This window comes from Heteronotia binoei, chromosome 1, assembly GCF_032191835.1.
Source record: "Heteronotia binoei isolate CCM8104 ecotype False Entrance Well chromosome 1, APGP_CSIRO_Hbin_v1, whole genome shotgun sequence".
Lineage (NCBI taxonomy): Eukaryota > Metazoa > Chordata > Lepidosauria > Squamata > Gekkonidae > Heteronotia > Heteronotia binoei.
Genome location: NC_083223.1, coordinates 139,739,640 through 139,753,843, shown reverse-complemented (window position 1 = coordinate 139,753,843; position 14,204 = coordinate 139,739,640). Strand labels below are relative to the sequence as shown.

The 14,204-nt window shown below is 41.4% G+C and overlaps 1 protein-coding gene across 1 annotated transcript in view; it reads right to left on the bottom strand.

Moving 5' to 3' along the window:
• SYTL3 (synaptotagmin like 3) overlaps positions 1-14,204 on the bottom strand; it is a 46,962-nt gene that overhangs the window by 7,950 nt on the left and 24,808 nt on the right. Inside the window, exons 9-13 of the mRNA XM_060241509.1 lie at positions 11,935-12,062; positions 9,791-9,928; positions 9,173-9,351; positions 7,725-7,827; positions 4,188-4,358 (exon numbers count right to left, since the gene is read on the bottom strand). Coding sequence (XP_060097492.1) covers positions 4,188-4,358; positions 7,725-7,827; positions 9,173-9,351; positions 9,791-9,928; positions 11,935-12,062 — 719 coding nt within the window. The remainder of the gene's footprint in view (positions 1-4,187; positions 4,359-7,724; positions 7,828-9,172; positions 9,352-9,790; positions 9,929-11,934; positions 12,063-14,204) is intronic.

The following is a 14,204-nucleotide window of genomic DNA, read 5'->3' as shown; positions in this document are numbered from 1 at the left end:
TTGTATTCTTTGTGTGAGGTTTGTGGCTCAGATTCTCTAATTTCACATATATTGGCCTTGCAGTGCCACTCCTACTTGGTTTTGCTTGGATGATTCTCCAGTTTGACATTGGGATTGGAATCTCAGGTTGTACATTTGTTTTGTTAGACTTGCTATATTGCGTCATGCTTCTACCAGGGGTCCCTGGTTCTATATTGGTTCTATGAGCTTATTGGTTCTGTCTGCTTTGAGAGTGTGAGGACCTGCTTAGGTTCTGCCTCTGACCAATGGTAGCTGATAGAATGTTAGGGAAAGACAGTAGGAAAACACCAGTTGGGAGTTGGCAGCTTGGGAGTTAGAGAGTAGGGAGTTATGTCTGGCTGAGTGAAGTGGTAGTGTTACAGGCAGTGCTTTAAGTCTCTTATTTTGATGGGGAAATTAGCTAAGAGACTTGGTAGAGTGAATTAGGAGCGAAGATCTTTGCTTTCAATAATACAGAGTTCAGGTTTTCAGCCAAGAATAGATCGCACGTTTGTATCTTTTATAGCATTTACTTAGGATATATATATCAAGAGGATGTATACGCACAAACATATGTTGTACAAACAAACAAGAGTCTAAGAAAAATAAAGGTTACAGATAGAGGAATGCAAGGGTTGTTGAAGTGGGTAATATTCACCTGATCCAGAAGAAGAGACATCCGTCCAAAAGAAAAATACACGGAGAGGAACGTGAACGACCAGCATAACGCGTCCTATAGACCCAATTACAGGAGTAACGGGTGGTACAGACTGCAAATGGCGCCCTACAGAATGCACATCGAAGCGGGATTCTGATCCACACTTTATAGGGGTACGAGGGTGGGGGTTGGAAGTTACAAAAGGGTCTTTGATGTTCCGTAGATGGCTATCTTGAATCGCTATGTTGGGAAACTTCACACATTTTGCTAAGAAAAGTTTGGAGGAACTGCATAATTTGTTACCGGGCTTTGTCTGACACTCGCAAAGGGATCAAAGACTTAAAGGTAGGATCAATGAAGTTATGCATTAGATTGGATTTTAGCAAGGTAGAGGTGATAGACTGGAGGAAGAGACATTTGGCAAATTCCAGAAGATCAGAGTGAGAGTACTACTTACCCGTAGTTTCCATGTCATTATGCATCCCATTTGGGCGGCGATGCCAGAGGAGGAATGAGTGAGATTGTGCTGAGATGCAGAATGCAGGCACCAACCAAACCAGGCTCTCTACTGGGTCCACTCTACGCATTCTAGATGGAGTGTTGTCTTGGCCTGTCTTTGGTCGGACTCCATTTTGTTTACCAAGAATAGGAGACTCTCTGTATCTTTGCACTGGGGTACTCCATTTATATCAGGCAGCGCCTTTCAGTAACAGTAGCAAAAAACAGTTTACATCTAACTGGAAAGAAAAGTCAATTTGTAACAAAAGATTCCAAATGCTGGAATAGGGAAATGGTTCAAAAGTTCCATGGAAAAGAAATGTTGTAACCTTTAGTTTACTTTCTGCCAGGTTGTGTTCAAGCCATAATAAAAGTTAATTCCTTGTTTAACCCTGTGAGCTGCTTGTCTCAGAGAAAGTACCAGACATATAAGCTAAGATCTTGGTCGATATATATTCTAGAATATGAACAGTGGTGGTGTGTGAATGGAATAGTGTTTGAGTCCCCAACTTCAATGACTCTGTGAAGTGTTTGTGTGAGGAGAGAGTATTAAAGGGAGATGGGCTACCTGTCTGCTGCTGTCTCTGTGAGTGAGGACTGAAATATGAAGTGGTCAGGGTGGGCTCTCTGTATTGTAGAAGAGACAAGAAGGGTAGTAGTGAGACACAGCCTGACCTACATGTAACCCTGAACCTGTGTGAGAGAGATTGTGGAGAGTAGTAGGCACTCTGTGTGAGTGGGAAAAAGCAGTCCCAGAGAGGCTTTTAGCCAGGGATTGTTTTGCTTGCTCTTGTGTCTTTGGCTATTCTTTGTTCTGGAGAAAGCACAGAATTATACCCCCCTCATAGCAAACAATGGAAGATGGCTGGGGTGGGGGGTACCTTTTGGTCCAATTCACTTGAAAGGGACTATTTAAAGGACAGATACTAGCAAGTTTGCTGCAGTTAGCTTTTTTAAAAGCCCCTCCAAAAAGATTCCTGATAAAGAATAATGGAGCCAAATAATACTGGAATCATGGAGGGGAGGGGAGACCGTGGGTCCAAATGCCAAGCCAGTATTTGGAAACTGGATAACTGGGGATACTAATATTTTTCAGCTCCCTAATATCCATATATGAAAAATACCAATCCCTAATCTCCATTCCATTAAAATTTAAAGAACCATGATTTTCTATGGGAAGAATTGGCCTCTGAAATGGGGAGGTCAAGTATATCCCCACAGCAAATAATGGCCCTTTAAAATTTAAAGAGACTGGAGATCCCAACTAAAACTGATTTAGGTAAACTTGGGAGGCCAGCTTGACCACCCATTTTCTATGGACAGTATAGAGACCAAGTCTACAAAAAATAATAATAATGGTACTTCAAATTTCAAAGAGAGATGCTCCCAAACCGCTGCTAAGTGAGCTCAGCTTCCTCTCTCTTGCTCTTGGCTCCTAATGCCTTGAAACCTGAAACACTCCACTAGATAAATTTTTGTTACTCTCATCATTTTGAGTTTGGGAGATCATTCTGAATATCTGAGCTGATCAAAACCAGCTAATTTCAGATTTATTTTCAGCTCTGGTGTATCCAAATGCACACCCCTGTTCCCAACACTATCCTATTCCTATCATTATCTGCCCTGATTCCAACACTAGTGCACCAGCTCCTAATTTATGTATTTAATAAAAATGTATATCTACTACTTGAAAGCCTTCTGGGCTGAGAATAAAGCAATGACCAAGTCCCAGTGGAGCTGTGCTGGCAGCTCAAAGTCCTGGCTGAAGTGTTCAGAATGGTCGATTTTAAACCCACAAAGCACTTTGAATTCTTCAAGTGCAGTATCATTGGTTTGTGAATTAACAAAGTTATGTGAGGACCGAATGCAAGTTTTATCATTATTCCTATTTATAATTATTATTTGTATGTTTTAGCTACATTTATGGACAGAGTTGGAGTAGATAAGCCAAAGCCAAAGAATAAGGTCCTGATTCCCCATTGCTTACTTCAAGAGCAAGAAGGCAGGAAGGGGGTGGTGCTGAAATCTAGTTTATCTACTAGCATCTTTCTGTGCTACCCCTCTTCTCAAAGAATATAAAAATTGTTTTACTGAAATTTGTGTCAAAATGTTAGAAACTAAAGGCAAGTGTTGTACACATAAATATTAGGCTGGTTTGAATGTTTCACCTCTTGGAAGGAATAGAAACATACATAAGTAGTGTCTTGCTGGATCAGCCCTAATGGTCCATCTAATCCAAGCATCATGTCTCACACAGTGGCCAATTAGTTGTCCCAGAGGACCAAAAAACAGGGCACAGATGCCAAGGTCTTCTCCTGATGTTGCCTCCTTGCACTATTAATTCACAGTGTTACTGTCTGTGAAAGTGGAAGTTTCTTTTAGTCACCATGGTATATGCTCCAATAATCTGCTTTATCCCCTTTTGAAGTTATCTATGTAAGTGGCCATCAATACTTCTGCTGGCACTGAATTCCACAAGCTACTTGTTAAATGAAGCATCACTTCTTTTTTTGTTCTGGATCTACTGCTTATCAACTTCACTGGATACCCCTAATTCCTAATACAATAAAGGAACCTGTCAAAAGATCTTGAAAATCCAAGTATATAACATTAGATCACCCTTATCATATGCTTGTTAACCCTTGCAAAAAAACCCTGCAATGGTAAGACAAGACTTTCTTTTACTGAAGCCATGCTGATTTTCCCCCAGCAAGCTTTATTCCTTTATGTATTTAATAATTTTGTCTTTAATAACAGCTTCTAATTTACCTGGAACAGATGTTAGGCTAGCTGGCCTATAATTTTGTGGATTTCCTCAAGGCCCTTTTAAAAACATTTGTGTTACATTAGCTATTCTTCAATTTTCTGGTAAATAAACCAGTTTTAGCAAAGTTACATACATGGTTAGAAAGTTAAGTGGAAAGGCAGCATAGAAATCTTTGAAATAAACAAACTAATATTTTACACATTAAAAATATATAAGATCCTGGAAAAATTAAAGATAGCAGATTTAAAATAAAGCCCAAGACACCTTTGCTTTGAGTTGATACCAACTAAACAACTGATTTGACTTGTCTTCAAAATTCCAAGAAGCAAATGGTATGACCACTTCTCCAAGGAAAACTCGGCGTCTGAAAGTTCCAGAATGCCAGACAGACACCTGAAGTTGTCGCATTTCCAGCTGGGAGTATTCAATCTTGTACTGTAATGATAAATGGAACTGGTATAAGAATTATAAGAAATCTTCCATGTAATATAATGAATTAACTAATTTCTATTAACTGCACCTCCTCCCCAATGAGATCTATGGAAAATGAGAAATAAATCTTCCTCCCTGACTTGAAAAGACAATAAAGTAAACCCCCAGAAAAAAATCAATCTTAAGTACACTACAAACAGGATCACTTCAGCAACTTGTTGGGTCTCACCATTGCTTTCTGTGAACTCAGTGCACTTTAGAACAAATCCACCAACTTGTCATGGTTGTATATTTTGGAAGATTGTAAGTGTTGGGCAGGTTATCTTATACAGAAACTTTATGCTGTTTTGTAATTGGGAGACTCCATATAAGCTTCAGAGGAAATCCAGACTTGCTTGGAACATAGCTGACAGCTATACTAAAGGGATGAGTTGAGGATATTATATTGGCTGGAGGCAGTTTTGGAGCAGATATGTGCTAATAAACTGAAGCTTAATCCTTACAAGATGGAAGTGCTACTGGTCACTGGAAGGTCTGCTTTGGGATATAAAGGGGTCACCTGTTCTGGATGGGGTTGCACTCCTCTTGAAGGAAAGTCTACTGCTAGATAAGCAAGTGGCAGCTGTTGCCCAGAGTTCCTTTTACCAGCTTCAACTGGTTAAGTTAGACAGCTGCAGACTTTCTTGGACAGAAAAAATCTGGCCACTGTGCTGCATGCCTTGGTTACATCTAGACTGGATTACTGCAATGTGCTCCACACGCGGCTGCCCTTGGAAAGTGTTTGGAAATTTCAACTGCTACAGAATGCCGCAGCCAGGATGTTAACTGGAATGGGCTGTAGGGATGATATAACTACAGTGCTGGCCTGTCTATACCGGCTGCCATTCTATTTCCAGCCATAATTCAAGATTCAGGTCTTGACCTGCAAAGCTGTATATGGTTTGGGATATAAAGGGGTCACCTGTTCTGAATGTGGTTGCACTCCTCTTGAAGGAATGGGTTCATAGTCTTGGACCCAAGTCTACTGCTAGATAAGCAAGTGGCAGCTGTTGCCCAGAGTTTGGGACTGTATATGGTTTGGGACTAATGTATCTGAAGGACTGCCTAATCCCTTATGAACCTTCCTGACCATGAGCTTGTCAGGTAGGGACAAGTAATTTCAGCTACAGTTGGTTGAACTGTATCTTCTATTCAGTTATGAAAGAGAAAGGGGCTCTGAGCCATTCTGTCATCCCATCTTCAGGTCCAGCCCTAGACTATCTGGTACCCTAGGCAAGGCTAACTTCTGGCACCCCCTCCCCCCCACCCCTGCACTGATAACCATTTTTCAAAAACAGATAATTATGGGGAAAATGAAAAGCATAAAACCTGAAATTGCTCCCTGACCTGGATAGCCCAGGCAAGCCTGATCTTGTCACATCTCAGAAGCTGAGCAGAATCAACTCTGGCAAGTATATGGATGGGACACTTCCTTCATTGAGTCACATGGGGGCACCCAATTCAGCATCCCAGGCCAGCACCGTAGACAATTGCCTAGTTTGCCTAGAATCTTGATGGCTCAGTGAATACTCTGAGGGAGACCTCCCCAACAAACATTCATTCATTCATTCATTCATTCATTCATTCATTCATTCATTCATTCATGTTATTTTTATCCTACCCTTCCTGCCAAAGCAGGCTCAGGGTAGGTTATAAAATAAAATAATACAAGAAGATACATAATATAATAATTGTCTCTAAAAGTCTAAGACCACATCAATTTTAAAACTATTAAATAACATTAAGATGGCAGACTTGGTTTCCTTGGGTTAGATCTGTTCAGTGGTGATTTTTTGCCAATTTTAAGTAGACAATTTAAGGCAGTTTGAGCAGGAGGGGCAGATGCTATTAGATGTCCACTGCCTCAACTCGAAGCCTGGTGGAATAGCTCCATCTTACAGACCCTGTGGAACTGTAACAGGTCTGATCTCTATGGGGAGCTCATTCCACCAGGTTGGGGCCAGAACTGAAAAAGCAGGAAGATTGGCAAATAACCCCTCTGAGAGTTTTGCAAGATTTTCAAATGCAATATCCCTATGAAGTTAGGATGAAATGTCCCTAAACTCTGGACTGATGAGTCACAATAGTCAGTAAAACTGATATCTCCCAATGTCTTTTAATATGAACACCATAGGCATAAACTATGGGCAGGAACTGAGCCTCCCTTAGAAGAAGAAGAAGAATTGTAGATTTATACCCCGCCCTTCCTTCTGAATCAGAGACTCAGAGAGGCTTACAATCTCCCATATCTTTCCCCCCCACAACAGACACCCTGTGAGGTGGGTGGGGCTGAGAGGGCTCTCACAGCAGCTGCCCTTTCAAGGACAACCTCTGCCAGAGCTAATGGTTAATGGGGAAAGAGATTTTATAACATTCCTTACAACAGAAAGAAAAGATCTCTTGCAGCAGGATCCACCAGGGGAGGCAGACCTCTGACCTGAGGTCTAGGGAAAGTGTATATTTGTTTATTTGAAGATCTTAAAGTGACTGTTTTCTTAACTTTCTAGTTACAATTTTATTCTGCATTAATAAGAACATTTATTGGTAGCCTTTACTCAGATGTGCAGAATTCTATTCTAAAAGTAAATTTCAAAAACAGAACACAACAGAAGACCACTGAGATAACACGACAACCACTGGCCAGCTCCTACCTTTTCCTAGATTTGACCCAGCCAAGGGGTGTTTGTTAGGGGGGTTCCCAAGCCCCCCTAAATTTCTGGGGAGCTCCTCCCTAAATCAACCATAGCCCTGCCTCCATAGATAGTGACCATGGAGGCCCCTCCCTATGATGTCACTGGGCCCCAGATCTTTTAAGGACCTAGCACAGCAATGGCTCTGGGTCCAGCCTCAGTCCCTCCCCCAGAACTAGGAAATTCTCTGCCTCTGATGATCACTGAAGCATTGTATGTGTACAAGCCATCGTTACAGTGAAGAATGAGACACTGGCATTAGGAAGATGAAGTTTATATGGTGGACATTTACTCTTATTGGCTTAAGTATTCAAACAGCTACATGATTCATATATTAACACTGCATGAGACACAAGTGGAAGCTATCCTTTGTAAGACAGATAATCCATGTGTATTAATATTGTTCTCGACTAGATAGTACATTCTAGAAACTTATGGCTGCATCATCGATCAAGTAACATTCAATTTCTATGCTCTTTCTTAAGATTTGGCTGTCCTGAACAAGAACTGGCTTAAATATGCCTTTAACTGATCTTCCTTCACTGGAAATTTCCTGAAATAGCAAGGAAAATTTTGCTATGTGAGAAACAGAGTATGTAGGGAGGGAGATATTTGGATTATAACTATTGCTGCAATGTACCTTTAATGTTTCATGGAAAGCAGGATCCCTTGTGTTCTTTTTGATTGATGTCTTCCGTTTATTCTGAGGAGATTTACCAGGTAGCAAATAAGTCTTGACATACCTTGCAATTAGAGATGGAGACAGCAGTTAAGAGTAGTTAAAAGGAAGGAAGGCAGAAAATAAAGCCAATGTTTGCTACTCATTAATTTCTGCTACATTCGGTGGGTTTTGTTTTGTTCTCACAGCTTTCTGGGACAACCTGTTTATCATTTATTGTGCACATTTCTCACATTTCCCCTCAAGATTCTAGAGATACTGTATATTTCATTTGTGAGCATTCAAAACACAGTATTGCCTCCACAATAAATGGTGTTATGATTAGTGTGTGGAATATAGTCATGTGAGTGTTTGCCGCAGGTTTTCTTTGGGAGGCGATACAAGTAATCAAAATTCCACAGCACCACTGCTACCAGAATCATGTTGTGATTTTTCCAAAATCCTCACACACACACACCCTTCTTTGGAGGCTGTGTGCTCCAACCAACAGAATTCCAGCTCAAGAGAGCCTGTTCAGCTGCAGTTACATTTTAAGTGACAACTGTTTGCAAGGCTAACCCTCCTTATCCCCACTTGTTACTCAGAAATGCCCTAAAATTTTGAGAACCTCTTGCAAAGTTAGAATCAAATCAAATGAAATCAATCTCGTTTTTTACTGGGAAATATAGTCACATTTAAATGTTGATTATTTGTATGTATCAATTAGTTATTTACACCACGGTTAGATCTTTCTTATCATGATGTCAGTTTACACATTTAACTGCCAATCAACAAATTGGGGTGATGCATAGATTTATGCAAAACAGCCCTCCATCTGGTGCAAAGTTGATGTGCTCTGACCATTAGGGAGGATAAGAAAAAGAGAGGAGTGGCCATATTTTTTAAAACCTTTAATCTTCTTTAGGAAAATCTAGATTTACCAAATTTCTACCCAAACAGAGCAGTTAAAGGGGTTTAAACTCACTCTCTGTCAGGAGAAAGGAACTGTAGCTTATAGGAAGAAGGATAATTTAAGTTCAGAATAAGGACTGACACCCCACTGAATCAAACAGAAGTATTTGTCAAAATCAGTTTTTGACTATGGCTAGCATTCATTTCAATATAAAAGAATTTTACTCAAATTCCTAAAAAATGACATATGACACTGCTCTAAATCACACTTACTTTTGAAAAAATCTATGTCTAGGGAGGTACAATCAGTAACTTGGTTTCTTCCTAAACAACTCATTCTTTTGCCCCCTTCTGGCCAGTAAATGTTTGCAGCGAAATAAATTCCTGCAAATACACCACTGTATAACTGGAAGTTAAATAGATTATTTAAATTGGTTTGTGACCCACATTAGTTCCTGTAGATGAATGCACTGAACGGCTGCCTTCCCCCCTGCACATGCAAAACAAAAGAAACTTACGGATTGCACTTTTTCTTTCTCTCCTCTCCATATGCCAAATTCTTGCAGGCCTTAACACATATTTCTAAAATGCTAGTGTTGAAAATATATCTGATGGCAAGTTCTATTTCACCACTGACATCAACTTTCTCAAAGCTGCCAGCCTCACTGCAAGTACTGTTTATGCTATACAAACTATCCTGTAAAAAGACAAGGAAAAGAAATAATGTCAAAGCCATTATTCATGTTTCTCTGTTTAGACATTACTCCTATGCAACATAAAGTTTGAGAACACTACAGCCACCTTCAGTTCAGAAGAAGATTGTTGTGTTTCTGGCTTTCCTGGTAGCAATCTTATTTTTGCTTTCTTTGGTTAATGGAGCTGTTTACATCCACACACATGCCCTGCTGACAAGAACTGTAGAAAATCATAAATATAAGATGTCTGCAGTCTTATGATGGTTTGTAACACTCAGTATATTCTTGGTGAAGGGAATTGTCCATTGTTTGGTGAAAAGTAGCACAAGTGAATATTTAAGTTTCAATAATGTATTTCAGGAATCTATGTAGATACCTATTTAGAATCTATTTCCCTGCACTGGGAAGGAAACACAGGAGGAAAACACAATCAATACTCACTCGTTTTATGCCGGCAGAAAATATGCCACTTAGGGGACTGGATGAAGTGACCTTTTGAATGGAATCCCTTTCAGGAGTAATTCCACATTCCATTTGTGTTCCACTTGTAAGTCGCTGAAGACTTGGGGCCTGTTTAATCTGTAAACAAATTTTCATTCATTTGGTTGCTTGTTCTGTTACCACAGTGGACCCAATCCAACAATTTTCAGCCACTGCAAGAGTGTCATTCATATATGAAACTCTCCCACTCTAAAAGATCACTTTGTTCACACCACTGGAAGGCGCAGACCTGCATGTATTCTTTCCATAAAAGGTAACAGGGTGGTCCACACATGCAGGAACTTGTTATGCACACTGTGACCCCCTCCCAACACTCCTTCTCTAGTCTTAGCAGGAAAAAAACATAAATAAAAGACTTTCTAATTATACCAAACATGTTAATTGAACTAAGACCAGAAACATCACACTTATGTGACTATTAGCAGTTTTGAAAAGCTTTTCCAGTCTCAAGTTATGTTGGTCCGTCCCCTCCTGAAAAAAAGTACAACAGACCCGGCCGAATTGGCAAATTACCGACCGGTCTCTAATTTATCGTTCTTAGGTAAAATTATAGAGAGGGCAGTGGCGTTGCAGTTGCAGGGCTTTTTGGATGACGCTTCCATCCTAGACCCTTGCCAATCTGGCTTTCGCCCGGGCCACAGGACGGAGACAGTACTGGTCGCCCTGGTGGATGATCTTCAACGGCATCTGGATCGGGGTGGTGTGACAGTGCTGATGTTGTTAGACCTGTCAGCTGCATTCAATATGGTTGACCATCGGCTACTGACTCGCCGCCTCGTCGATGTGGGGGTTAGGGGGTCAGCCCTACAATGGCTTTCCTCCTTCCTTGAAGATCGGGGACAAAGGGTGGCAATCGGAGGCGAGCTGTCCCAGAGACGCACACTGGATTGTGGAGTGCCTCAGGGAGCAGTTTTCTCACCGATGTTATTTAATATCTACCTGCGCCCCCTTGCCCAGATTGCCAGGAGATATGGGCTTGGGTGCCACCAATATGCGGATGACACCCAGCTCTATCTACTAATGGACGGCCGGCCTGACTACGTCCCAGAGAACTTAGACCGGGCTCTGCAGGCTATGGCAACCTGGTTAAGGCAGAGTGGGCTGAAACTGAATCCAGCGAAGACAGAAGTCCTTTGCCTAGATCGGGGCGCCCGGGGAGGAGAAATACCTCTCCCGGTCTTCGACGGGGCGCCGCTGAAAGTTTTTTTTTTCCATCTGAGGCGGGCAAAGCAGCTGGCTCCCTTCCTAGAGCGCCAAGATCTGGCAACGGTGATTCATGCAACGGTCACCTCAAGACTAGACTACTGTAATGCCCTCTACATGGGGCTGCCTCTGTACCAAACCCAGAAGCTGCAGCTAGTGCAGAATGCGGCGGCTAGATTGCTGTTGGGGCTCCCAATGTGGGGGCACATACAGCCTGGGCTGCGCGAACTGCACTGGCTGCCAGTTGTATACCGGATTCATTACAAAGTGCTGGTTATTACCTTTAAAACCCTATATGGCCGAGGACCTGCCTACCTTAGGGACCGTCTCTCCCCATACGAACCCCAGAGAGCACTGAGGTCAGCCAGGAAAAACCTGCTGAACATTCCCGGGCCGAAAGAGGTGAAATTGCAAAGCACCCACAACCAAGCTTTCTCTACTATGGCTCCACGCCTATGGAACCAACTTCCAGAGGAAACGCGGGCCCTGCGGGACCTTGAACAGTTCCGCAGGGCCTGCAAGACTACCCTCTTCCGATTGGCCTTCACTGATTAAAAGGGAAACTGTTAAAGAACTCGCCATTGTAAACGTAAACGTAATCATAGCACTAGTATATTTTATTAATTTTAGAATTTTAATCAGAATTTTATTTAAACTGTCAATGTAGTTTTATTTAATATTTGTATGACCAATGTATGAAATTATGCTGTTAGCCGCCCTGAGCCTGCTCTGGCGGGGAGGGCGGGATACAAATAAAAATTGTTGTTGTTGTTGTTGTTGTTGTTGTTGTTGCAGAACCTGGTATTGCTTTCAGAAGTCAATGAGAAGTTCACTGGAGAAATTTGCTCTCTAAACTGCCCTTTAGAATCTGTGAAAAATACCCTGGTTCCAATATCAATGGCGGTATCAGACTGACTCCTCTTTTCTTTCCTTAGTTCCATCTCCTGTCCATAATCCGTCGTTAGAAGACATTTTTCAACTAGCATGTCATTCTGGGACTTGGAGATATCTAGAAAATAAAAGGAAGATGAAAAAAACAAACATATATAAACAATATTTTTAAAATTTATGCTGGGGTTTTGGTAATTCTGAGAAAGAAAAATTGTTCCATCTGGTGGGGTAGATTCAAACATCCTCCAGGAAGCCATCCTTCAATTGCATTTATCTATGTTTTTAAGATTAATCTTAAAGGAAAAGAATTAACTAAGTGCTGAGGGACGCATTATAAAACATGCATGCTTGCCACATACATAGCAGTGCTTGCTTGGATAAACAAAAGAGTGAAAGGCACGCCCAAACATGGGAGGGAGGGATACAATAATCTAAGCCAATAAGTACAGTTTTCTAGCAAAATGTCCAGTTCCTGACACATTTCATTATCTTCTGGGGGAATCTGTTCAACTGACAACAGGGCCAAACTAGACATAATGGCACAAATGGGACCAATCTGTGAGATTTAAAAATCAGGTTTAGGCCTTCAGTGCACCAATCTGAGGTACTCATGTCCCCTCCCCTTTGGACCTGAGTGCAGAAATGGCTGCACACACAGACCCCACAGCTGTTTCAGCTCTTGCAAAGGTGTGGAAGAGGAAACAAGTTGTTGGGTCTGGTTTCGAATGGCTGGACTAGTCAGGCAACTGTCCTTACCTTCACTTAGAGTGCTCTTTCTGAGTTTCAGCACAGCAGCATGACCTAGTCTAATAGTTACCATACTATCTCAAAAATTGTATAGAGAGCCTTTGCTTTAAGTTAAGAAACCAATACTGGTGGATTTATTCAGGGTTTTTTTTGTAGCAGAAACTCCTTTATATATTAGGCCACATACCCCTGAGGTAGCCAATCCTTCAAGAGCTTACAAGGCTAGCTTGCTCTATGGTGATTGTAGTCTTGGAGGACTGAACAAAAGACATCACCAGTCTGTTCTTCCAACACAAGGGCACCTCAGTTTGCTGCATTGTGGATCTAATTTTGATCTGGCCTTCACGGCATTTAAATCACATGCGTCAGACCCATGAGTGTAATAACAAAAATAATGAGGAGGAGGGGATTGGATTTACACTGCTCCCTTTACCCAGAGTCTCAGCGGGTTACAATCTCCTTTCCCGTCCCCTCTCCACAACAGACACCTTGTGAGGTAGGTGAGGCTGAGAGAGCTCTTGAGACAACTGCTCTTGAGAGAATAGCTTTGAGAGAACTGTGGCTGACCCAAGAACGCCCAGCAGGTGTATGTGGAGGAGTGGGGAATCAAACCAAGTTCTCCAGATTAGAGTTCACTGCTACTAACCACTACACCAAACTGTCTCTCTTCTGGGAGAATGTGTTCAACTAACAACTAGTTTGCCCTCGTGTCATTTTTAAAATCACTTTAAAATGGCAGCAACATCCACAGGTCAGGCTTGTAGATGTCATCACATCTATTTTGGCCCTCAAATGGTTCTTCTTGGAGAAATACATAGAGAAGCTGGGTTTTCAACAAGTTTTGTTCAGCACAATAAATTGAGAAAGGGAGATGTATGTCTACAAGCATGCTGTGGACCCAGGCAAGAGAGCTACAGTCAGGTGTGTCTCTTGACATGTGTCACTACAAATTTCTTCGGGTCACACACGTCTCCCCTTCTCACACCAAGGCAAGCACCAGCGCTTATGCATGAAACAATACTGCTACTTAAAACACAAGTAATTTCTCATTCATAAATCCGAACCTGATTTATGACACTGTGCAAAATATGAGAAGCATATTTACAAGATTGGACAGGAATTTATAACACCTTGGCAGTATCTATTTATGAAAAAAAAAAGATTTTGAGTCCAGTGATACCTTTAAGACCAAAAATAGTTTATTCAAGGTATGAGCTTTCATGCAGTCTTAAAGATGCAACTGAACTCTAAATCTGTTCTGCTGTTTCAGACCAACACAGCTGCCCACCTGGATCTATATTTTTGAAAAAATGATGGTAGTGTTACACAACAGAAATATAAAACATTGGAATTTTCTCTAGAACTACCCCATATGAATAAAGAAAACCATTATCTCATAATGTACAGCACACTCTATTTTAACAGAGAGTGTCTGAGGTTGTGCACCTTGCTGATGCCAAATGACAGTCTGAATCTTTTTAAATCCTTCCAAAGCCATTCCACTGCTCTTTAT